The sequence below is a fragment of the Macrotis lagotis genome, chromosome 7, assembly GCF_037893015.1.
Source record: "Macrotis lagotis isolate mMagLag1 chromosome 7, bilby.v1.9.chrom.fasta, whole genome shotgun sequence".
NCBI lineage: Eukaryota > Metazoa > Chordata > Mammalia > Peramelemorphia > Peramelidae > Macrotis > Macrotis lagotis.
In genome coordinates this window covers 102938354-102965423 of record NC_133664.1, presented here as the reverse complement: position 1 = coordinate 102965423, position 27070 = coordinate 102938354, and the positions used below count along the sequence as shown (strand labels likewise).

Genomic DNA, 27070 nt, shown 5'->3' with positions numbered 1-27070 from the left:
CATCTAGAACTCCCATATTCTCTATCAAATTCCTCATATTCCTTCCAAGATTATTCACTTGTCTTCCTAAAAACATCTCCAAAATTTAGAACCCCTCATCCCTATCTTGTTCACAGTTTCCCTAACTAACCTATAAACATTTAAGTGCTTAACATTTGCCAGACTCCAATCACTTTCAAGGATCAAGATAAATGCTAAAGCAATTAGAAGTTATAGTTCATTTAATTATATCATTTCCTCAGCAACCACAATGCAACTGGGTCCCCCATCCTTCCATAAATTAGTGCCATAGATCCTTACCTTGACAGAATGGGGCACAACTGAGAAAGAAACTTCTTTCCCTAGGTCTGTGCACATTCAGCATACTTGTGAGCCAGGTCAGAGGCTCAATAGAGCAAGATAGTTTTGGAGTCCACAGGCTGGTCCCAAATGGCAAGAGGAACACTAGTAATTCTTAGTATACTCCAAAAAATGTGTATTCATAGAGTACTATAAAGACATTCCTTCTGCTAGGATCTTCAAGAAGGGTCCACAGTCCTAGGCCATCCTTTGTATGCTAACTCTTTTGCAGGTTCCTTCCCTGCTCTTTCATCTCATCACAAAATTGGGACAAGGGACAAAGTCCAAAAAAGTGGTTATTTTTGTTCTTCATTTAGGGATGGGAACATAATCATTTTTTCAGAATTTGATCTAGGATAATGAATTTAAAAGGGTTGAAAATTTGATCCTCCCCCTCAAAAAAAAGAGAATTCCATGAACTCTGGAAGGTCTTCCACATTCTGCCACAATCTTGTGCAGTTATTTAGACTCTTTGTCATTAGGTTACATGAAGTAGACATTTAGGTAAGTGATCACCTGAGTTTCTTGGCTACATTGCAGGCTGTTCCCTGATGCCAGAAAACACAGATATTTCAAACTAGGGTTCCACCCAACCCTGCTTATCTGATCCCTGGATAGCCCTTTAACTTCACTGAACAGAAAGGGGTTCCAATCTGAAGTCAGAAAGCATCTCTTCATAGACAGCAAGCACTCCTCAGTCCTAGCTATAGTGGGCAAATGCTAGAAAACATTCAAAAGAGGAATCAGATCCTACAGGGAAATACAAGACTCTATGAGGGAATTCATTCTTTCATGAAGCCATCTCAAAAATCTCTTTCAAGAACTATTCTTAATCCTGGGATAGTTCCTCACCAAAAGTGAAAAAATGGCATTTGTTCCCTCTATGGGTAAGAATATAAATGGAAGAAATATTATCCAGTTATCCCCAAAGGGCAATAAAAATGTATATACACTTTGATCCAGCAATACCATTGCTAGGTCTGCATCCTGAAGAGATCATGAAAAAGGGTAAAAACATCACTTTTACAAAAGTATTCATAGCAGCTAATTTGTGGTGGTAAAGAATTAGAAATGGCTGAGACAAATAGTGGTATATGTGTGTGATGGAACACTTGTTCTATCAGAAATCAGAAGGGATAGGATTTCAGAAAAACTTGGAAAAACTTGCATGAATTGATGCTGAGTGAGAAGGGCAGAACCAGCAGGATATCATATACCTTAACAACAAGGTAAGGTGATGATCAAACTTGATGGACTTGCATCAGTGCAATGATCAGGGATAATTTTAGGGGATCCATGAGGGAGAATACCATCAGTATCCAGAAAAAGAACTGTGGAGTTTGAATGAAGACCAGAAATATTTTTTAAAAAGTTTTCTTATGCATTACATAATTTTGCTATCTCTAATATTTTCTTTCTTCCTTAAGGATATATTTTTTCTCTCAACACATTCAATATTGATCTATGCATATCATGGAAACAATGTAAAGGTCTATCAGATTGCCTTCTGTTGAGGAAAGTGGGAAGGGAAGGGAAGCAAAGGCGAAAAATTGCAAAATTCAAAACCTTGCAAAAAATGTTTGATAGAGACTAGTTAGTTAACTTTGAATTCTATTTACTGAAATCATTGTCTGTTCAGATTTTTATAGAATCATAGAACCTGAGAGTAGGAAGGAATTTCAAGATAATCTATTCCAACCTCACCTGAAGTATAAATCCCACATGTTGCACCCCCCACATATGGATATTTATCTTTTACATGAAACCATCCATTGACTCATTACTTTATTATATAGACTGTCTATCTTTGAATTGAGTCAAAGTTAGAAAGATTTTTTCTTATATTGAACTAAAATATGATTCTATTTCCAAGCAAAAATATTTGACTTTTCTTTCATTAACTAGCCCTTCTCATGTTGGAAGACATATTATGGTCCAATTAAATCTCCATTTTTCTAAATTAAATATTTACTAGCATCACATATATTTGAGCCTATCATCCTCTACTAGTTGTAATGCAACCTGTCAATGTCCTTCCTGAAAACTTATACTTAAGTCTAGACACAAGAAACTACAGAGAAATGTAAAAGACACTGGAGTTCAAGTCCAAGAAATGTTTACCTGGCTCTGGCATTTCTTGACTAACTATGGCCAAGCTATTTAATGTCTCTATTGTAGATTCTGTGAAAAGACAAAAATACTTGTGGTAGTTAACTCCCAAGACTGTTGTAAAGAAACAACTTTGTCCATTTTTTTAAACATGAGATATTTCAAAAGATAACCCCATCCCACCTCTTTGCAGAAATGGAAGGTTCACAGGTATGGAACATCACATATATTTTCCAACCATTTCAATGTACTGATAGGTTATGCTAAATTTTTCCTCTTCTTTTCTTTTAAGGTTTTTGCAAAGCAATGGGGTTAAGTGGCTTGCCCAAGGCCACACACAGCTAGGTAATTATTAAGTGTCTTAGGCCGAATTTGAACTCAGGTACTCCTGACTCCAGGGCTGGTACTCTATCCACTGCACAATCTAGCCTCCCTCCTCTTCTTTTTTTAAAATATTGTTATAAGGGAATGTCTCTTTGAGAAGGGTAAGAGGGAGGAAGAATGTAAAAAATTTAGTGACTGTAAAAGCAAAAGATATCAGCAAAATTTTATTTAACAAAGATAAACTATTAACATTTATGGTCAGTCCAGGAAAGAGTAAAATTGACTTTTCATTACCATCATGATGGATACAATATTTTGGTTAATATAGCCTAATATCCTAATGAGAGACTGATGGTGTAGCCAGTGGATCAGTTTTGGAGTCAAGAAGACCAAGATCCAACTACTACTTTCAACATTCACTGATAGTGATCATGGGCAAGTCACTTGATCTCTCAATGGCCAAGGTACTCTATAAGATGATTCAGTTACAGATTTTTTTCCACTTTGGAAGTACTCCATACCAATAAAATCAAAGATGTTGACCAAAATTAAAGATAACATTATTTTTTCTGACTGCCATATGACATTGTTGATAAAGATTAATAATGTTTGCACATTTCCAGTGCTGTTTCAGATTCAATGTGAAGCAATCTGATTTGCATAATTAGTGATTCACACCTGAATGCTGGAAATGAAAATTACCATAATCTTGCAGTTGCCAGATACTTTCTGAGAGTCACTGTTGGATCAAGTAATACCTTTTCAAGAATTGTGGTTTATATTTTATATTCATTAAAATAAAGTAAAACAGGTTAAGTTTAGAAGGAAACTAATATTCTTACAGAAAATAGGTCTTTTCTGCAAGTGATTTTTAAGAAATGAATATTGCACAGTCATTTTTATATCAGTCCATTTTCATACAATGAATCTTTAATAACAATAATAATTTAATATATTTCAAAGGAGTTGATGTGATTTTAGGAGGGTTGTGATGGAATTGGGAGGATAATGAACTCTGGACAACAGCATATGCAAAGATCAGACTTCCCTTTTCTTTACTCATCACTGTAGACCTGATAAAGTCAACAATTAGGTTAGTATGGTAGAGACAGTTCAGGTGGTAGATGAAGTGCTTCCTTCAAAAAATCAGTGGCAGTGTCTCTAATATCCTATTGAGTTATACAAAGTAGGGGAGAACATGGATACTATTTTTGCAGATTATGATGGTAAAACAGCATATAGTGATTAAGGGTACAATGATGTCTGAAAGGGCTTTATGGTTGGGAGACACATCTTATCTTAATTTCTATGAAGGTCTGGACCTTTTGATAAGTGAATATTTGGTGAGAGAATTACCCAAAGGCATAATTATTTATGTGCTCTAGTTTCTCCAGATGGCAAATCTGTAAAGTAAAGGGATTGGAACAGATAACATATAAAACCCTTACAATTCTAAACATAGAATTTCTCTCAGATGTTAGCATGTACATAGAATGTTCTCCTAGCTCAAGGTAATTCCAGGGAATTAGGGAATTAAGAATAGATTCCAGGGAATATATTTTGCCAAGAGAAAGAATGGGTTGGGTTAATCCAAGATGTTTAGAGAAATTTATTTCTAATATTATTAAATAAGGAGAGAAATGAAGTTCAGAACCTTGGAATCCTTGTTGAATCTAACCATGGAATTGAGAAAAACTGGGTTCAGGTTCTGCCTGTGAGGCAGCTGGATGGTGTGATGGTTAGAGTACCAATCCTGGAGCCAGGAGGACCTGAGTTCAAATCTGACCTCAGACACTTAATACTAGCTATGTGATCCTGGGCAAGTCTGTTTTTTGTTGTTCTTCATTTTTTGAAGAAGACCACGACATCAGGGAGCATGTGAATTGGATTTGAGTGAGAGGGTCCTGTGCTAAGTCACTTTATCCTCCAGAACCATCTGGGTCCAGTAGCCAGAAAAGGATCAGGACAATTGGAGATGACCCTGGATTCAAGGCAATCAGGGTTAAATAACTTGCCCAAGGTCACACACCTAATGAGAGTCAAGTGTCTGACGCTGGATTCAAACTCCAGCCCTCCTGACTCCAAAGCCAGTGCTCTATCCACTGCACCACCTAGCTGCTCCGATTCCCCCCAGGATTGGGGGAGAAGGGGAGGAAGGGAGGGAGGGATAGGAGAAGAAAACTGAAAAAAAAAGTTCTATCTGTGATACATTCCTTTTTCCTCTCATTCCTAGGAAGTTACTAGATCCTTCCTTTGAGCAAAAGTATGTCTGTATAAATTAGACTGCAGCAGAGAAATCTCTTAGATAGCTATTGTAATAATCCAGGTAAAAGGTGATAAAGACATAAAATAGAGGGAGGATAATGAAAGTGGAAAAGAGAAGTTGAGAACTAAAAGTTATTATATTATCAAGATTTTTAGCAACTAATTGAATGTGTGGATTTAGGAAGCAGAAAGGAATCAAAACTAACTGTAGTTTTAAGCCTGGGTTCTCTTCTCCTTTGAGCTGAGAAAGAAATCAGTAGAAACTATATGAAGGCATAGAGAGAATACATTAAGACTCTAGATACTTTATCTTGTTGAGGTGCCAGGGTACTGCCATAACCAAGATTCTCCTCCCAATCTCTTGTAAACCTATTGACTCATGTCACCATCAAATACAGACTCCTAAACATGATTTCAAACCCCTCCCTTCCAATACCTGCCTCTCTCTCCTCAAAGCCTCCCCTGGATTCTAACTAGGTCTGACATTCTTATGAACTGTTTTTCACATGGTCTCTGTATTAGTCTTTATTCTCTCACCTTTCATACTGAATTCTTCCAACCCTCATGAATGCAAGGAGGCAGGACATGCAATCTCAAGATTAGAGAATAATAAGTAATCCCATTTAGTTGGAATGTAGAAGACATGAAGAAGGGTAATATAAAATGAATATTTTAAAAGGTCATTAAATGACCTTTCAGGTTCCTTTTAACTCCTCTTATAGTAAGAAATTGTGTTTTATATTGTTTCCACTGTCCTTCTAATTGCTCAATCTCATGTTTTGTTTTGTTTTTCTTATTCCTCTATTCTCTTTGTCTTCTCCATAAGACCAGACCTTTCTGATAACCTTCCTTCCTTCCTTGCAGGTTAGAACAAGATAATGGAAAACTTTAAATGCCAATATGAATGTTAGTTGTGTGTTTAAGAGATAATAGCCATTGAAACTTCTTGAGACAAATATTAAGATGACGATACATGTGCCTTAGAAAGAATACTTTGTTCCATGCATAAAAGGATTGGACAGAGAAGAACATGGTGGGAGGAAGACAAATTTCCCTCAGCTAAAATGTAAACACTTTAACATTTAGGGATTGTGTCATTTTGTATTGACTGCTTAGCAGAGTACTTAACATATTATAAGTACTTAATGCATGCTCTTTCATTCATTCATATCATTCATTAGTATAATAGTCTGAGCATGGGTGAGGAAAGCTTGAATTAATTTAGTGACTGTATGAGTGAAAATAAGGGGAGTCAGGTATGTTGTGAAGGATTTTTGGAAGGTGGAATCCAAAATCCTTGACAAATGATTGGATATGAGGTTGAGGGAGAAAGATTTCAATGTAACTCTAAGGATATGAAAGAAAAATAGCAGATTTTATTTAGTCATAGCCCTATCCATCTGGACATCAAGAAATGCCTTATTATCCAGGTCAAAGAATTAGATTACAAAAGGAAGAAATAGCAAGTTAGGCAGGATTCACTTTCGAAGAAAGGATGTTTTACTTCTTCCACTTACAAGTCATCAACTATCTCCCTCATTCCCTACAATTCAGCATATATTTCTGATTCCTCTACTGTTTGAAATATAGCCCATAGAATTTAATATGTAATGTCTCTCCTATGTGACTTTCTGTGTTTTTGTAATATTTTTCTTTTATCCAATCTTCATTTAATGATTTTTAAAAATTTCATTATGCTCCTATTGGATCATTATTTTATCAATCACATCTGATTCACATGAACGGATAATCTCTGTATTACTAATAATTTATAAATATATCTTCTTTTTGGTCAGTTGATGATCAAGTGTTTTATGTGTATACCATTTTTACTAGCAGAAATATATGGTCTTTCACTTTTCCAACATCATCTCTACATAATTATTCAACATAGGTGCTATTTTGTTCAACTTTGTGATTTTTTTCTCTTAAATTTTTTGTGAGTTTTGTCAAATTGTAACAGTGAATGGTGAACATGATGAAATTTCTCAATATGATTGGCTCTTTAGTATCACTTCTTCCAAGACTGAGATTTTCTATTATGAATTTTGTTGCAAAATATTAGGTGGACAATTTAACATTTTGTAACTGGTGACTTGTAAAATTGATAATCTAAAACATTGTAAATAATATTCAAACAAAATATACTATTACCATTTACCTCTTTCATGTTTTCTGGCTTTAGTTTCACTTTTCCCAGTACCAATATTGCCATACCCAGTTTTCATGATTTGATAATGAATCATGTGGTCATTTGAATTTCATTTGAAAATATATAGAGTAGGTTCCAACTACTTTTCTCTTTTTAAAAATAATATTTTTTCTAATTACATGTAAAAACCATTTTAACATTCATTTTAAAAAAATTGAGTTTTAAATTCTCTCCCTCCTTTCCCACCCCACTGAGAAGGCAAGCACTATGATTTAGGTTTTTCATGTTTTAGATTTTTCATAGTTTTACAAAACCTTGTCATGTTGTAAAATAAAATAAAGATACCTACCCCCAAAACTTTTTCCCAAAAAAAGTATGAGTTGATCTGCATTTAGATTCCATCACTTCTTTCTCTGGAGGTGAATAGCATTTCTTATCATGAATACTTGAGAATTACATTATTGTGTTACTGAGAATAACTAAGTGATTCACAGCTGAAAATCATTGTCTTGTTTTTACTGTAGACAGGTTCTTTTGACTTCACTTTGCATCTGTTCATGTAAGTTTTTCCAGGTTTCTTTAAAAGAATTATGTTCATCATTTCTTATACCACATTAGTATTCTATCATGTACCATAAGGTGTTCAATATTCCCCTTTAAATTTCAATTATTTGCCACCACAAAAAAGAACCACTATATTTTTATAGTGATGCTTTTTTTAAAAAATTTCTTTGAGATACAGACTTAGAGATGGTATTCCTTCTATATTAAGGTGTACACGCATTTTTCTAATCTTTGGACATAGACCCAATTGCTCTCCAGAATGGATCACTCCACAACTCCACCAATTCTACATTAGTGGCTCAATTTTCCAACATGCCCTCCAAAATTTGTCATTTTCCTTCTCCATCATATCAGCTTTTCTTATTGGCATGAGATAGTATTAGTACCCTGTTTGTCTCAGTTTCCTCATTTGTATAATGAACTGAAGAAGGAAATGGCAAACCATTTTGCAAAGAAAATCCCAAGTGGGATCAAAAAGTGTTAAAAGACTGAAATGACTGGACAACAACAATAAAAATCAGAAGTAATGCTTTGTGTTTAGAAATATTTTAATCCTTCTTTGAATTTCCGACTCTTGGTCACCTTTTTATTACTATTATCAAAGTTTATTTGACTTCAAATCCTATTCCTTTTGGGTCTACCCTTGACTCTCATTTATGATTTTCTTTTTGCAGAATCAGTTCTCCAATTAATCTTGGATTTCTTGCTCAGTCTTACACCTTCCTAGATTTTCCTTTATTTTGATTACTTTATTAAAAGAGCCTCCTAGAAAGTTATCCTTCTCCCTGCTTTAATCAGGATAGTTCTGCATCTATGAAACTGTCTCATTCTGTGTCTTTCCACCTTTATGTCTGTTTCTTGGTCTATCTCTGTTTGTATTTCCCTGTGTCTGTTTTGAAATAATTTTCAAACAACAAATCTCTAAAGATTACATGCATTGTAACATTCATGTCTCCTTTTATCAAATCTCAACCCTTCTCAATGGAAGCATTCTTCTTTGAGACTTCCTTCTGTTACTGAACTGAAATTTTCCCTTTTCTTTTGTCCTGTTTCATTCCCTCTTTCTGTCATCTCACACATTCTCATATAGACCTTCCTCCTACAAGAACCTTTAAGAGTTATTTCCTTAAATTATATTAAGTTAATTATTTTTATTTATTCCCTTAAATTATATTGTTAATTCCCTTTAAATTGGTTAGAGTGCATCACATCTTCTTCTATGTCTTCTTCCTTTTCTTCCCCCACACACAGATTCACCTCTGGTGATTTCAAAAAAAGAAAAAGGAATGTACATGGTGTTTCTGGTAAGATCCTCCATCATTACTTTCTCTGTATGAATTCTTTCACTCTTTGTTGCCCTCCCTTTCTCTATTTTTCAACTATTTAATGAACAGAGGCTGATTTTCTCTCCCTTCAATCCCTCAATCCATTGGCAAAAAATGAAAACAAATTCCTTTTAACAAATATGGATAGCCAAACAAATAAGTTCCTTCATTGACTGCGTACAAAAAATATACGGATATATGCATGTGTGTGTGTGTGTGTGTGTGTGTGTGTGTGCTTATTTGTGTGTGTGTGTGTGTGTGTGTGTTACCTTCTTCAACTCAAATCTATCAACTCAAATTCTATCAGGAGGGGCATCCCGTCTGTCCTCTGTAAACATGGATGATCATTGTATTGATCATGATATTTATAGTTTTCAATTATTTCTTTATGGTCTTTTTATCATATAAATTATTCTTCTGGTTCTGCTCATTTCATTTTTATCAGGTTATTCTTTTTAATTTATAAAATCAGTATAGTTTATCTTTAAAATAGTGATCCAATATTATAAATTTTTTGAAAGGTATTTAAATGGTACTGTGGATACAGCACTGGCCTTGGAGTCAGAAGGGCAGGAGTTCAAATCTGACCTCAGACACTTAATAATTACCTAGCTTTGTGGCCTTGGGTAAGTCACTTAATCCCATTACCTTGCAAAAACAGAAACCAAAAAAAAAAAGAATAATCTAGGTTGAGTTTTTTAAACCTAGATCTATGATTTCATAGGTGTAGTGAATTTCTGATAAGGAAACATCCTTTACCAAACATGATATCCATGCTCCTGCTCTGTAGCTTGTGTCTTATTATTGCCTAGGAAATGGAATACTTAATATGAATTTCTCAGGAGCAGAAGTTAACCTTACACCCAAATCTTTCTGATTCTGAAGTTGACTCTCTACCTACTTTAACTGTGGTAGTCATTTTGTGAACATCAAAAAAGAAAAGAATTTTAAAGGAAAAAAACAAGTGGTCAAACATGTCAAGGTATGTAAAGAGATGAAATAGAAGTCTCCATTATAAGGAAAGCTTTAATGTCTTTTAAAAGATTTTAAGCAGTCTAGTCAAAATGACAATAATGCATTGGTCTGACTCCTTTTATTAAACTAACTGAAATATTATCTGGTTGTTGTTTTTTCCACTCTGAAATTCACCCTGTTCTGTCTTAGCCTTTACAACTTATTTTTAAATTGTTTTGTACTTACTCTTTGCTTGATGAGTTCTACAATAGCCTTTGGCCAAAAGCAATAAAATTCTGACCTGGCAAATCTGCATCTCCTTTGCTAATTTACAGCCACAGAATTTTAGAGTTGGAAGGGACCTTAGAGGTCATGCAATCAATTTTTCAGCCCTTGTAGGAATCATAGCTACAACATTCATGACAAGTGGTGATTTAGCCTCTACTGTAAAACTTTGAGAACAAGTAACTTATAAGACAATCTATTTCTATGGGGATTTTTTTTACCAGTTCTAATTACTCTGCATTTCAACTCAAGAAATACTTGTTAATTATCTACCATGTTCAAGCTAGTGTGCTAGGGGGAGGGAGGGACAGAGATGGTTATTATATAGAACTTAGTCTCAAGAAGTTGAACAATTGGAGGGTGGAGTCAAGATGGCGACAAGCAAGGATGTTTCTTAGGTGCTCTCTCATAAAACTTATAAACTAAGGACTCTAAATTTTCGAGAGACAGAACGCACAGAGGGACCCAGTGAAGCAGTTCTCCAACTCAAGTTAACCTGGAAAAGAGCAGAAAGGCTCTGCTCCCCAGGGTTGGAGGGGCAGCCTGCCAGAGGGGTGGCCCACCAGAGCAAAGGAACTTAAGCCTCCCAGAGGCAGCCCCAGAGCGCTGGGAGCCAGGCTCCTGACCTACACCCTGGGAAGCACCACACACAAGTTGGGGGGATCAGTGGCGGGACCTCTGCCAGAGCAAGCGTGTGAAGCCCAGTCCTCAGGGCACACAGTGCCCTGTATGGGCACAGCAGCCCAGATCCAGGAACAGGAAGCAGAAACCATAAGCAGGAGACCCCAGGACATGAGTGCTGAGACTAGGGAGGGAGCTGAGAGAGACTGACAAGCTCTTCCTCTGTCCCTGGAACAGGACTCTGGGACTCTGACCACATTCAGATCCAGATCTCAGTCTAGCCCCCCCCCCACCTCAGCCCCATGGCAGAGGGGTGCACTTGTGGTCATTCACAGACCAGGAGGGAAGACAGAGCCTTACACACTGAGATGCTTGTGGAGGTGTCCTGAAAGCTCAGGAAACACCCCAAAACCAGGCTCAGGCTGGGAAAATGAGTAAGCAGAGAAAAAAAGAGGAACACCATTGAGAAATACGTTGCCTGTGATCCCAAGAAGGATCAAAACACTCAATCTGAAGATTAGGAAGTCCAAGCTCCAGCATCCAAAGACTCCAAGAATGACAGAGCTCAAAAAAGACTTTGAAAATCAAGTGAGGGAGATAGAAGGAAAAATTAGGAAAAGAAATGAGAAAGATGCAGGAAAAACATGATAATGAAATCAGCAGCTTAGTCAAGGAGATCCAAAAAAAATGCTGAAGAAAATAACATGTTAAAAAACAGCTTAGGTCAAATGGATAAAACAGTTCAAAAAGTTATTGAGGAGAAGAATGCTTTAAAAAGCAGATTTAGCCAGATGGAAAAAGAAATAAGAAAGCTCTCTGAGGAAAACAAATCCTTCAGACAAATAATAATACTCAGGGAGATTGCTGGATTTACAAGAAATCAGGACTCAGTACTTCAAAACCAAAAGAATGAAAAATTAGAAGGAAATGTGAAACATCTCACTGAAAAAACAACTGATATGGAAAACAGATTTAGGAAAGATAATTTAAAAATTATTGGAATACCTGAAAGTCATGACCAGGAAAAGAGCCTTGATATCATTTTCAAAGAATTACTACAGGAAAATTGCCCTGATATCCTAGAAGCAGAGGGCAAAATAGAAATGGAGAGAATCCACCAACCTCCCCAAGAAAGAGATCCCAAAAAACCACCCACAAGAATATTATAGCCAAATTCCAGAACTCCCAAGTTAAAGAGAAAATATTACAAGCAGCCAGAAGAACACAACTCAGATACCGTGGAGCTGAAGTCAAGATCACACAGGACTTAGCAGCAACTACATTAAAAGCTTGTAGGGCTTGAAATATAATATACTGGAAGGCAAAAGAGCTTAGAATGCAACTGAGAATCAACTACCCAGCAAAACTGAATGTCCTCTTCCAGGGAAAAATATGGACTTTCAAAGAACCAGGGGAATTTCAGATGTTCCTGTTGGAATGACCAGAGCTGAACAGGAGGTTTGATCTTCAAATACAGGACTCAGGTGAAGCATAGAGAGTGGAGGAGAAGGGACTTAATGATGATGAACTGCATGTATTCCTGTATAGAAAAATGACACTGATAATACTCATATGAACCTTCTCAGTTAATAGAGCAGCTAGAAGGAGCTTTTGTAGATGAAGCACAGGAGAAAGCTGAATTTGAAGATAAGATGTGATGTAAAAATGAAGTCAATAGAAAAAAGGGAAATGTAATGGGAGAAAGAAAAAGGAGAGGGGGGAATAGGCCAAGATATTTCATATAATAAGATTTTTATTTATTACAATGAGCTACTGCAATGATATGGAAGGGGGGAAGGCAAGGGGGAATGAGGGAATCTTTGCTCTCATCAGAAGTGCCTAGGAGAGGAAACAGCATATATACTCAATGGGGACATCTGGATTAAGAAGGAGGGGGTGACAGGGGGAAGGGAGGGCATGTGAATGATGGAGGAGAGTATGGACCATGGGGGGAGAGTGGTCAGATATAACACATTTTCTTTTTTACTTCTTGCAAGGGGCCGGGATTTGGATGGCCTGTCTGGGACCATAGGGCCAAGTGGATGCTGGGCCTAAGGGGTGGTATGTGGGCTCAGGGCCTCTTGGCCCCAGGACAGGGGATCTGTCTGCTGTGCCACTAAACTACCCTACAGCAGAGTGAAAGTGAATGGAGAGAGAAAATATAGTACATGGTAGTGGAGAAGTGTGAAAGGAGGGAGTTGTGATCAGCAATGGCAACAGTGGAAAAATATGGAAGTAAATTTTGTGATAGACTTATCATAAAGAATGTGATCCACCCGCGACAGAGTTGGTGGAGTTGGAACACCAACTGAAGCACATTTTTTTATTATTATTAATTTGGGGGGGTGCAGGGCAAATAGGGCTAGGTAGCCTGCCTGGGGCCTCATGGCAGGGTGATCTTTGCGTGTCTGAGGCCAGATTTGGAACTGGGTGCTCCTGGCTCATGGGCCAGCGCTCTGTCCACCACCTGGCTGCCCCTACTATTATTACTATTTCATTTTATTTTGGGTCTTTTTTTTCCTTTTTTTTTGTTTTTGGTTTTTTCAGAGCAATGGGGTTGGGGTGGCTTGCATAGGGTCACACAGCTGAGTGATTGTTGGGTGTGTGGGGCTGGATTTGGGCTCGGGTGCTCCTGGCTCCAGGGCTGGTGCTCCATCCACTGCACCAGCTGGCCATACTTACAATTATTACTATTATTTTTTTAATTTTAATTTTAATTTTTTCTCTCCCTTTTACTTTATCGCTCAAGCTAGTCTATATTTTTGGGGGGAAGGGTCTATTTTGTTTATTCTTAAACAAGAATATTTTATTAATGTATAAAAACATTATTTGTACAAAATGAGAATAAATAAATTTAAAAAAAGGAGTTGAACAATTGTAAAGGGTTGATCAAAAGAGTTCAAGTTGATGAACATGCAAGGAGATGGAATCTTTGATCTGAAGTCTTTGGAAAAATGTGGAGATGTCTTTTTGCACCTTGTTAAGAAGGAGAAAAATGAGTCAGTCCAGCTCAAACTTGGTATTTATTAAGATTTTTACAACACTACAAGCACTGTGCTAAGTACTACAGATACAAAGAAAGGACAGCCCTTGCTCTCAAGTAGGATACATTTTAATGGAAAAAAAATAAATAATTTTAAAATATCAGTGTATATGACAATAGTGTGAAAGAGAAAGACATTAGCTGCTGAAGGGAACCTGGAAGAAAGTCCTTGAGTAGGAAGTAGGGTTTGAGCTGTGTCTTAAAGAAAACCAGGGAAACCAAGAGACAGAGGAGGGAAAGCATGATAATTGTAAACTGGAATGTTTTTGTTATGTACTAAATTCCAGAACAAGAACTTTACTTTAATCAAGCTGTGAGGCCAAATAAAGCAAAAGACAAGATTACAAGTGTTGGAGTTTCATATTCAAAGATATGTTGTTTTTAATTGTCCTTCATTTTCAAAGAAGACCATGACATCAGGGAGGTGATGCCATGACAAGCACATGAATTGGATTTGAATGAGGGGATGCTGTGCTAAGCACTAGCCTGACTTTCTCTTCTGGGACTGTTTGGGTCCCATGACCAGATATGAATCAGGAACAAGTGGAGACAGTTCTGATAAGAGGCCATCAGAGTTAAGTGACTTGTTCAAGGTCATAGAGCTAGTAAGCATCTGAGGTCATATTTGAACTCAGGTCCTCCTCACTTCAGGGCAAGCACTCTACCCACTGTGCCATCTAACTGCTCTCATATTCAAGGAACTGCAAGTAGGACCGAATGTATGGCTATATTACAATGATGAAGGTGTTTAGAAGGCTTTAGAAAGACTGGCTAGTTAGAAAGAGTTCAGGTTATAAAGAATTTTACATGTCAAAGGAATTTAATTTGATTCTACAAGGAAGCCAGTGGAGCTAAAGAAGAAGGCGTGAGGGGTGGAATGTGATTAGATCTATCAAAAAAAAAAAGCATCACCTCAGCAGCTGAGTGGAAGATAGATTAGAAAAGTGATATACTTGAGACAGAGAGCAGTTTGAAGGCTCTCCTTGAAGTAGGCCAGGAGAGAGTTGATGAAGGTCTGAACTGGGGTTATGACTGTATGAGGAGACAAGGGAACACATACAGAAGTTATGAAGATAAAAACAACAAGATTTTAGGGGCAGCTAGGTGTCAGAGTGGATAAAGCACCGGCCTTGGAGTCAGGAGTACCTGGGTTCAAATCTGGTCTCAGACACTTAATAATTACCTAGCTGTGTGGCCTTGTGCAAGCCACTTAACCCCATTTGCCTTGCAAAAAAACCTATAAAAACAACAAGATTTGGCAATGTATTGGATATGTGAATGAGAATAAGGAGTCAAGGAACCAAGATTGTAAGCTTGAGTGATGGAAAAGATGATGATCCCCTCAATAGTGAAAGAGAAGTTTGAAATTGAGGAGAAATTTAGGTTAGAAAGATAATAAAACATCTTTTGAATATTTTGAGATTGAGATGCCCATTGGACTTCCAGTATGTTTAATATATAATTGAAGATATGTGACTATAGCTCAGAAGAGAGACTAGGGCTAGAGAAAGAGATCTGGGAATCATCTGCATAGTGATAATAATTGAAGCTTGGGAGTTAATGATATCTCCAAATGAGAGTACAGTGTGAAAAGAGAAAGGATGTAATCACAAGAGAACCATTAATGATACTTTTGGACAGTGAATATGCTGTCACGCTTCTGGTCAAACCCAAGTCTTGTAATAATTTTCTCCAATACAGGTACAGCCTGCTTCTCAATAACAACATAGTAATCTTGAATGATTCATGAGCTACAATGCCCCATCTCCAATTACCTCTTCCCCTCAAGAAAACATCCCATTCTTCTTAGGTTGATTTCTTCATAAAAAATCATCCCAAGTCAGCAGGACTGTGGCACACACTTGCTATCCCTGCTACCAGAGAGACTGAAGTATAGGATATGTAATAGGATTGTAATGTACAAAACCAAATGGGAGTGAAAGGGGGAGATGACCCCCTTTGAATCTGGGGGCTATACAGTTGTCTAAGGAGGGGTGAATTGGGATAGGTTGGGAATTGAATAGGTCAAAGCTCTTATCTAGATCAAAATAAGAAGAGGGGAGAGGTAGAAGATACTGTCTCATATTAGTTTCTCCATTATAATTTTACTCACTATCTATTTAATCCTTGGTAGAAAACCCTTGGCAAAATAAGCCATTTGCATACATCATTTCTATTTTACACACATGACCCATGGCTCTCTCGGTTTTTAGTTCATACACCTCCATTTTCTTGCTCAAGTCTCTCTTCTGATTATAACTCATACTCACCTTCATTCGTTACTCTTTTTTTCCCTTTCTAAGGCTAAATTTTCTCTTGAATTCAGCATTTTCCCCTATTTTCCCTTTATATTCAGAGGTTCATAGTTCTTAATTTTCTGGTGTTTTCGCCCTTCTATCCTTGTGTAGTCACCTTTTCTTCTCTTTTAAGTATATCTTGGAAATTTCTTAACATCTTGATTTCTGTGGTGCTCTTCCACAATTTATTTATTAGACTTTTCTTTCTTTTCTCTCATGTGATTAGAAGATCATTGAACTTGAGGTCAAAAGACATCATGCACCATTTTTACAACTTGTCAGAAATGACCCAACTGGCTGATTCCAAATCTGTAAGATAAGGCTATCCTGTGTATTCTTTTGATTGTGTGGAACAATTGAATTAACAAATTTTGGGAGCACTTTGTAACCTAAATGCTACTAAGCAATCCTGTTTCATCCATATCCCCTTTCCTGTTATCCTGACAGCTATTTTCTTATGTCTCTATTCACAACTCTTTCTAGTTCTGTTGTGATATTACTGTTCAAGCATACTTCCCTTTCTCAGTCTTCCCATTTCTGTGAAAATTCATTTTTCCTATTCCTTTTTGTGCCCTTACTCTATTCCCTCCCATCCTTCTGTCCTCTCTCATTTCCTTTTCCTTGTCTATTCTATATCACACCCAAAGCTATGATCCTTTTTTTAAATTCATTCAATATTTGTGCTTGCCCATCTTGTTTTCTTTTTGTTATTGACTCAACTTATAAACTGGACTTCTAGTTCTCTCAATCATTGACCTCTCTTCTCTTAAATATCTCTCCTCCTCATTGCTTTTCTTTCCTTATTGCTTTCTTCAGCTATTGGAAAAAAGGGAATTCAGTGGGACCCTTCATTTTACAGATAGTCTTTCATCAGTTACTCAAGACCACACAACTTAAATCATAGCCCTGTCATGTTATTTAAGAAAACCTATTAGCATGAGTTCCCCTGCACTAATTTCTCCTATCTGAGCCCCCAAACTGGAAGCCTTCTATGTATTTGGATGTCCTAGAATAAGGATTTTTCAGGTCCAGATTATAGAAATCGGAGAAATGAAACTCAAAAGAATAGATTTTTAAAATAGTGGTCACAAGTTAAAAGCCAGTGAGATTTGTTTTCTGTTACCCACAACCCCTCTTATCCCTACCACATTTTAAGTGACACTATTCTCCCTTTGAAGGGTAGAAAGAAGTCACTCCAGCCTGGTCTAGTTACTTTACCCCATAAAAGGGAAAGAAGGGCAAAATTTCCCTATAAAACAGGTTTAAGCTCCATTTCTTTGCCTTTCTTTTCTGATAGGGCAAAAAAAACCCTATCATTTTGAACCATCTCTCATTTGCTTGTCCATTTTCCCCTGCCCAGAAGTAAATGTGTCTTCCTCTCCATGATTGGCACCAACCAAATGGAAGGTCCAGCAAGACCTGTGAACTTTGGTGTGGCACCCCAGACTATTGGAATCTTGTAGTCAGTGGTAAAGAGACTTATAGCCTACTCCTATTTAGGGAAATTAATATTTAAAAGTTGGGAGGGCAGTCTTTGTTGCTAAGAGATTGGCTATGACTTCTTCTCTAGGACAGGAGAGATGCCTCCAATATTTCTTTCAAAGATCTTTTACAAAATTCAAATTGTGATGCCATAGAATTAGAATGCTTTTGATTCTTCTGAAAACCCTGGGACACATGAGACAGGGAAGAAACCTACAATCTTTTTGTCTCCAAAATATGACATGGGTAGACCTTGTGCTCCATTCCAAAGATGTCTCATGAGTAGGAATAGTAGCAGCTCAGTGACAGACTAGGTAGAGTCCTATAGTCATACACTTTTCCTTTACCACAAAGAGATCAACAAGGGAAATCCTAAAACTATTACCTGAAGCTCTATTCAAATTCTGGGTTCATTGGAAAGGAGCTGATATTCTTTAACTTGCTGAATTTTTTAAATGAGGTTTGAGTTGGTGAAAGACAAAGACAGAAATTCTAGTTTAGATAACTTTATTGCTTAAGTAAGAGTTAAATCAACTCTTTTTAGAAGTAAAGCAACATAAGAATAACTCAACACAAAGTTTAGACATCAGGTAAGGACTTCTTTTCTCTCTCAGTCTTCATTCTTTTCTTGAACACCTGCACAAAAGGGGGAGAAAAAGAAACGATGAATTTTATCCTAGCTCCAATCCATTTCCTTTAAATATCTCTTCCCAATATATCCTGTACCATCAGGTCTACTCAGGCATAAAAATAACCATAAAAATAATAAGGAAATCAATTAACACTAAGTGTTATCTAGGAATAGAATCCCTGACCTAAGAGGCTGAAGATTTTCCCTTAAAAAAAATATTTAAGCAAAGACATATGACCATGTACTTAGAATTAGTGCTTAAAGAATCTTCTCTATAAAATGCTGTGGTGAAATGTTGTGATTCTTTCTTTTCCCCCAGTGAAGCTAGAATTTTTCCTTCAACTAAACAATATTTTCTTACTGTCTCCATCAACAGCATCTCTGGGGAGGAGACTGCTCTTGATTCTATCTCTGACTTCCATGGGCAATGACAACTGCTCCTGAGTGCTAGAGGACAGTTCTTCTTGGGTCTCAATCGGCAGTCCAGTTCCTGTTTTAGACCCTCCAAGAAGCTGGATGAAGCCTGGCGAAGGCTGCCTCTCCAAGACTTGGGCAGCCAGGTCAGATATGTAGCCCCCTCCTCCAGAGTGAGGTCCAAAGTTCTGGGAGCAGAGTGAACCAGGGAACGATAGCTCAGGTAAGCAGGGATCATTCCAAGGGATAGATTGTAGGGCTGTGAGTGAACCTAAGAGTAGCCAAACATTCCAAAATAGGTCAGGCAGCCTGGGCACATGAACTCCTCAGTTTAAATATGTTCTCTGGAACAAGAACTAGATGCAGTGACTGGGTTAGAGACTTAGCTTGGGGTTATATATTTCCCCAATACTATGAACTCCATCATTGATGAGTCCTTACCCCTCAGAAACCCAAGTCTCTGAAAACTTTGACATAAATCAGGACAGGAAATAGAATGTATATTAAATGCCAAAGATCTAGAGAGTATAGAAGATGACCCTTGCTGAAAAAAGACAAAAATACATTAAATATTCCACCATTAATTCTAAATTTCAGAGATAATCATCCTGCCCAGTGGCTGGACATGAAAAAGAAAAGAAAAATGGAAGCTTTTATATAACTTACATCTAACTAGGGTCTATATAGCCTTATGGAAAAAAAGACAAAGGACAGCTTGGGAGTCAGCAAGCTCTGAGAACAATAATAATAGTTTATAAAGAACATAACCTATATTTTGCCTGATCCTCATAACAACCTTGTAAGATTGTGCTATCGAGTAGTTTTATAGATGACAAAACTGAAGTAAAAAGAAGTAATTTGCCCAGAATTACACATGAAGTTTGAATTTTGAGATCTTCTATGACTCCAAGTATAATCCTCTTTATCTACTTTTCCACTTAGCTGCCTCTAGGAGATATTAAGGAAAAGGAAAAATGACCCCCTAAGGTCTTCCTTCTTTATCCCAAACTTCACATCCTGAGCCTTATTATCCCCCTGGCAATGATCACAATTTCTATTCTATTTGATTCCTCATTTTTGCTTCCAATATTCTACCTCCTATCTTGATCAGTGTCTGATCATGTCTTACTCACCGAAGTTCCCAGTGGACTGTTGCAACAGAAGCTGCCCTGTTGGAGAACCTGAGAACAATCCTGTTGGGGTATCTCCATCAGGGCCATAGGCAAATGCAAGGAGGGAAGCAGCACTAGAGTCTCCTGGTGGAGGAGGAGTTAGTGGTCTGGGGAGAGGAAAAGAGAAAGGGTGCATTTGGGGCAGATGGTGTTGGGATTGGTGAAAGAGTTGGTGCTGGGGATAGTGGGAGAGCTGGAAGGCTCTGGACTGGTTGGCTTGATGATAATACTGGGATTCCATTTGCTCAGGATAGTTGTAAGCACTTGGTGGGGTGATGCTGCAGAAACAAGAGGAATATGTCAGGGAATATTCCTTGATTCACTACATGAGAATAATGGCAATGACAATAACATAAAAACCATCAAACTTAACATAGTTGCTTAGTGCTTTCTTTCCCTATAACAATGCCATGAAGAAGACAAATGTCATTATTCCCATTTTACAGAAGGGCAATTTGATTCTGTAAAGGACTGCATGCTTTGTCCCTGGCCAAAAAACTAGTAAATATTAGAGCTAGGACTTGACCTTAGGGCCAACTTTGTGATCAAGGTTCTTAGCACCAAAGCATTTTTTTTTGTCCTGACCCCAACTTTCTCTCTCTACTTCTACGTTGCAGGATTTCATTTCATAGCTCACTCACTCTCTCTGGTTGCTCATCCCTCTCATAATATTTCCTTTCCTTAGTGTCTAAGTACCATTGACTCTGCCCAAAGGTTCAAAGATTCCTTCCCTTCATTTGAGAATCCCTTTGTCATCTAATATCCCTTCATACCTTGTTTCCCAAGATCCATAGGAGCCATCCTTAGGGCTAAAACCACTAGTAGGTGTTTCCAGCAGGAGGGGTACCAGGTGTGAAGGGTGAACAGGACCCAAAGTCAAAGGAAGGCTGGACCTTTGAACAGGTGGGGGGCTAAGGAGGAGAGGAGCTACCTCTACCCTTTGAGCCTCATCACTGTGCTGACCCATAGTCACTGATTGGTCACATGTCAGTAGTAAGTTAGACTCTAAGAACAAAAAAACCATACAAATGTAAGAGAAAGATGAATACGTTTGGGGGTTGCTGAGATGCAAGGGGCTGCAATGGATAACTATTCTATGTCTTTACCCATGATGATGTTTTCACACAGAGTAGTGCTTTGGGAGATGACGCCTCATGGTATTGCCAACCACCCAGGTATAATCTGCCTTTTGGGGTCATGTCCCATTCCTGCAAGGGGATAACTTACCTGGAGGAAAAGTGGCAGGTGGAGGCACCAACTCATTAGCAAAGTTTCCTGGGTCCATGACTATGGATTGAGGGGATGGGAGCTCAGGGGTAGAGCTAGGGACAGGATAAATGAACAATTAAGCCTTGGTTTCCAGATCCCCAACAATGGGAAAGGAAGTTTTTACTTTATCCAAAGGTGACAGAGCACAAAAAGAACTCTTACCCATGATGACTGTCCAAAGTGGCAGTGGTAGAAACAGGAGTTTCCTGGTTGGTCTTGTTTCCTTTTGAATTGAGTCGCTCTACTTTCCGCCACTTTGCTCTTCGGTTCTGAAACCACACCTGGAAGAGGAAGATATAAAGAATAAGAGATAACCAGATAGAGGTCAAAAAGGGGGCACAGAGACACTGAGACATTTGAGAAAAGAATGCAGAACCATATTTGAGTTTACCCAATTCTAAAAAAATAAATCTACTGTATTATAGAAACAACTCTTCCCTTCTCCCCCTGCTAGTTTCAAATGAGTGAATTCTTCTCTACCTTCCCTCACCATGATACGCTGGGGTGTGACCCCCACAGCCAAGGCAATCTCCCTGCGTTTGTCACTATCAGGGTAGTGATCTTCCTGAAACATCTTCTCCAGCTCTTTCAACTGGTCTGCAAGAAAAAAGAGAGAGCCATCCTGGGAACTGAGAATCAATGATTTGGGGAAGGAGAACATTACAGAATTTGAAGAGTGAAAGGGGCCTTGGAAGTAATTAAATTTAAAACTTTTTTATTATTTTATTTTATGCCAATGGGGTTAAGAATGACTTGCCCAAGGTCACAGCTAGGCAATCATTAAATTCTAAGGCTGAATTTGAACTCAGGTCCTCCCGACTCCAGGGCTCTATCCACTGAGCCACCTAAATGCCCCTCAAAACTTTTTAAAGTTGAGGAAACTGAGGGCCGAACATAAAAGTTTTCTATGACACAGCAGTCCTTATACAAATGTCTGATTGAACTTTGAAACCAGGAAATTTAGTTTCATCAGCTCATAAGGTTGGAATGATCCCCTTCTGTGTCCATAGATACATTCTCTGTCCTGACCCTCCCACAATCAAGATAGAATTTCGTGTTCCCTTAGAATTTAACATTTGCTGAAAGGGCCCAGTTCTTACTTATGGTGGAGAAGAGATACTGGAAGTTCTCAAAGGCTAGAGACAGGAAGGACTAAGTTACAGAGTGACTGAATTCATTAGAGTTACTCTCTTGATAGAGGTCCACCCACTTGCAAGTGAAGTGAGATTAGGATTGCTTACCCCCTGGGGAAATAAAATCTGTTTGGCCTCACCTGTACGGTAAAGGGTCCGGGTCTTTTTCCGGACTTGTGGGGGTGTATCCGGGGGCTCCTTCTTCTTGGTTACATTCTGGCTGCTCTCCCCTATGGCCGTTGTGCTGAGCAGGGCTGTCAAATGGCAAGCCCCTTTGCCTGTTCCACACTGCACCAAGGGTTGGGTGGTAGCACCTGGGTCTGGGCCCCCACCAGTCCCATGAGGTGAGACCCGATCTGATGGTCGTGGGGTATCAGGGTCATTCTATCTCTATGGGACCCGGGTAGGGCCTCTTTCCCACCTCTCCCTCTCCCAATCAGAATATTTCCACCCATCAGCCCCGGGGCTGCTGTGATTGAGGAAGGGGGACAGTTCTGCTTCTTTAGGAGAGTTGCCTGGGGGCCCTGGATTCATTTCCAGCCGGCTCCCCGGGAGCTTTCTGTGGCTCCTCCCGCACAGTGCCCAAACTGGACCTCTGGGCATCTGGAGCCCAGGAAGGAACCCGGGTCTGGACCCACGGGCAGCTTTTTTCAGCCTTCTGGCTCATGGGGTGGAGACACCGCTAATGTTGTTCAGGAAAGGGGCTCTGCCTGGGGGGCGCCCCTCTTTTAAGCCCCCAACTCTTTATGGAGAAGCTTGATTACAGAACACGGTTCTGCTTGGGGAAAGAGAGAAGATGGGAGAAATGGCCAGGAGGGGAAGGCTAGGAAAGATCCCACAGGAAGGGAAAAGGAGCCTCACCAAAAGCCGGACTACCTCTGTCCGTGTTATGGGGTCCTGCGCCGCTTGTGGAGAGAAATATTTAAAAGGCGTGCAGGCGTCCCAGGCTTCGCGGCCCCGGGGCCCAAGGGTGACTTCCTCGGGGGGGGCCCCGGGGTCCTGGTCCCTCGTCCCTAGGCCTTCCCTCCGCTCCCACCAGCTCCTCTCACGTCTTACACCCCCTGGCCGGCTCACTCACCCCGGGACTCCTCGGCGGCTCCTGCGCTGGGCTCCATCACTGGAGGCTCCCCTGCCCAGTCTCGCTCCTCCTCGCCTCTATGCTCCGGGGCTGCACAGGAGGCCCCTAATGAAGCCCTGGGGCCCGTGTGGGCAGGTGTGGGACTAGCACCTAGCACGGGGGCTCGGGGGCGAGACTAGCCCTAACCGCCCCATAGGTTAGGGCCCTGGGGCAGCGGGGAGGAAGGAGAGCCTTTGGGAAGGGGGGAGGGGCGACAGGGCCATGGCCCCCCCAACACTGGCCCGGCTCCCTCCCCCTCCCAAAGGGGGGAAAAGTCCAAAAGGAGAGCTCAGGTGTGGGGCCGAAGAAGGGGATTCCTCCCCACCTGCTCTTTCTCTCTTGGCAGTAGAGACAACAAGTGGGGGGGGGGGCTGGGGTGTCCGCCCTCCCCACCCAGCCCCAGAGGCGCGGGGCTTCTTCCCTCCAGAGGGGCGGAGGGGGCGATGCCGGCCCAGGACTTCAGGACAGGCAGAAAGTCAGCTCCTGGCGAGGAAGATGGGGCTATTCCTCTTGAAGGAGACCTGTCACTGCCTGTGCGGGAGGGCAGTGCAAACTTTTGAGGACCCCCATTTGAAGTCCCCAGGGGGGCCTCCCACTTTCCACGCACTTTCACCTCTTCCTCTAATGCGGACCTGGAAGATAAATGAGAAGCCCCCCCACCTGGAATCCTTCACACCTGTAAGGGTTTATGCAGCGGCCTACCGGCCCGGCCCGCTGTGTTGCTGCCTATTGCATTCAAAGCAGAAAGCATTTACAACCGAAGCACAGTTTTTGAGGCGAGCAAAGGTAGAAAGGAAACAGTGAGGCAAACTCCCAGTGGATCAGAAGGGGATTCTGTACAGGCTGAGGAGGAGAGTGTTCTGAGAGGTGAGAAAAGAAAACACTACTTTACCCCCGCCTCCTGCGGGGAGATTTCCAGGCAATCCCAAGAGATAAAGTGAAACTTGGGTGCAAAGTCTAGAGTGAAGGTGGTGGACCAAGAGAGCAAGATGTGAATATGTGGGCAGGTAGGAGCTTGGGGGGGGGGGGGTAAGGAATCAAAAGCAATCTGACGATTTGGGGATTGGCTGAAAGGACACTTGGGAGCGATGTGCTGTCTAAGTATTGGATAGACTAGTGGAAAAAGGAAACCGGACTTTGTCAGACTCAGTGGAAGGAAAGCTTCATATTGTAATAATTACTGCTACCCAAAACCAGAATAGATTGCTTTAGCATCTAATAGCTTTGTTCTTTCTAATGAACTTTCAAGTCATTTTTCTGGGTGTTATAGAAAGGAGATTCTGAACCACACTAGTTGTTTCTTAGTCACCTAGGAAGTAGCTGTCATTATCCATGATGTTATTTAACTCAACTGATGTGGAATTTAACACAAGCCTATATTATTATTATTATTATGATGATGATGATGTAATTATTATTTTATTATATATTATTATATTTGATTATTATGATGCCATGGATATGGAGGAATTTGAATATAGGAACAAGAAAAAATTGTCAGGACAGCTAAGACACTGAAGTAGATAAAAAAGAATTGAAGATTTGAAGATGACTGATTCTTTTGAAATTGTTTTATTCACTGAAAGGAGCACAGAACTGATCTTTGATCATTCCTAAATCCTTTTAAGTCTACATCTTTGAATACATGTGCCCTCTCTCTCTCCTTCCCCCTCTCTGCCTCTCTTACTTCCTCTCGCCCCCCCCTCCCTCTGTAGGGGAGAGAGGGGGAGGGGGGAGAGAGAGGGAGAGAGATAGAGCACATAAATTGGTGATAATTAATGGAAGGAAAGTATTAACGTTAAGGGGACATCAGTAAAGTCTTTCCATAGAATATGGTATTTTAGTTATTTAGAAGGAAGCGGAGATGGAGAGGAGAGTATTCCAACTAGACTCAAGACCAAATGTTTTATGCAAGAATAGCAAAGAGGTTAATGGATGCCCTCTGACTATTTTGCTTAAATTCCAAGATAGGTGAGTCATCATTCTTGGTTTTTTTTTATCTTAATAGCCTTCCAATGATTATGTAAAGATTGTTTTCAACATTCGTTTTTTTTTTAGTTTTTTTTTGTTTGCAAGGCAAATGGGGTTAAGTGGCTTGCCCAAAGCCACACAGCTAGGTAATTAATTATTAAGTGTCTGAGACCGGATTTGAACCCAGTTACTCCTGACTCCAAGGCCAGTGCTTTATCCACTACGCCACCTAGCCGCCCCTCAACATTCATTTTTGTAGAATTTTGAGTTCTAAATATTTTCCCTCTTTTCCTTCTCTCCTCACTACCCTAGTATACAATAAATTTGATATAGGCTATGCAGGCACAATTATATTAAACATATATCATGTTAGTCATTCTGTGAAAGAAGAATCTGAAGACCAGAAAAAAACTATGAAAAAGTAAAAAAGGAAATTACTATACTTGGACTTGTATTCAGACTCCAAAGTTATTTGTCTGGATCTGGATAACATTTTCCATCACAGGTCTCTTTTAGCATTATGTTTGATCACTGTATTGCTGAGAAGAGGGAAGTCTGTCATAGTTGATCATCACCCAATGTTGTTCATGTGTAAAATATTCTTCTGCTTCTGTCACTTCAATCAACATTAGTTCATGCAGGTCTTTCCAGGTTTTTCTGAAATATGCCTTCCCTTCAATCACTGTAGAACAGTATGCCAATTGATAAGTGTCCCCTCATTTTCCAGTTCTTTCCCACTGCAAAAAAAAAAAAAAGAGCAGCTATAAATATTTTTGTACATTTGGTAGGGATCCTTTTGGCATATAATTTGGACTAGTTGGCTATTGAAGAAGCTTACAATTATCTGATTCCAAGTTCACTGGAAGTAAAATTATCCACATACTAATGTTCACTTTTATCTATGCACAATAAACTATATAATCAAAACTTGTTAAAATATGGAATATATTGAATATATTGAAAGAAAACAATAGATGGTTGAGGTAGAACCTCTACACTGATTTTATATTTTAATGTCTTGGATAATAAGTTTATTTCATGTGTTATATTAATTTCGAATCAATTCAGTGAGGAATCAATGCTATCAACTTCAGTGACATTTGTGGGGATATGTGATAGGAGAGTATCAACTTGCAGATTTTCAAGCTTACCATACCCTTGTGGCCAATGGAAATAATATAGCCTCTTAGAAACAAATTTATTGGCATACTGTTGGACAAAATAGCTCTGAGTTATTCCTTTAAATTCCTCTTCATTGGTGGTGAATTCACCCTTTTTGTTTATGATACTGGTAATTTGCTCTACTTTTTCTTTTTTTAAAATCAAACTAACCAAAGTTTTATCTATTTTATTTTTTCATAAAATCAACACAGCTTTATTTATTAGTTCAATAGTTCACTTATTTTCAATTTTAATAATCACTTCTTTGATTTTTAGAAATCCTAATTGGGGATTTTCAATTTGTTCCACTTTTTAACTTTTTATAGTTTATGCCCAATCCATTGATTTCCTTTCTCTTTTATCCATGAAAGCATTTAGAGATATAACATCTCCCCTTAGAACCACTTTGATTGCATCCCATAAGTTTTGGTATGTTGTTTCA

The 27070-nt window shown here is 39.1% G+C and overlaps 1 protein-coding gene across 1 annotated transcript; it reads right to left on the bottom strand.

Annotated features, from left to right (window-relative positions):
• Positions 1-18326: 18326 nt before the first annotated feature.
• Positions 18327-23046, bottom strand: NOBOX (NOBOX oogenesis homeobox). The gene is made up of 9 exons (XM_074195246.1): positions 22921-23046; positions 22520-22763; positions 21737-21843; positions 21409-21527; positions 21205-21299; positions 20751-20982; positions 19939-20255; positions 18753-19076; positions 18327-18396 (listed from the first exon to the last, which is right to left on the bottom strand). The coding sequence occupies exons 1-9, from the start codon at positions 23044-23046 to the stop codon at positions 18371-18373; spliced, it is 1590 nt and encodes a 529-aa protein (XP_074051347.1). The 3' UTR covers positions 18327-18370.
• Between the last annotated feature and the right edge of the window lie 4024 nt (positions 23047-27070).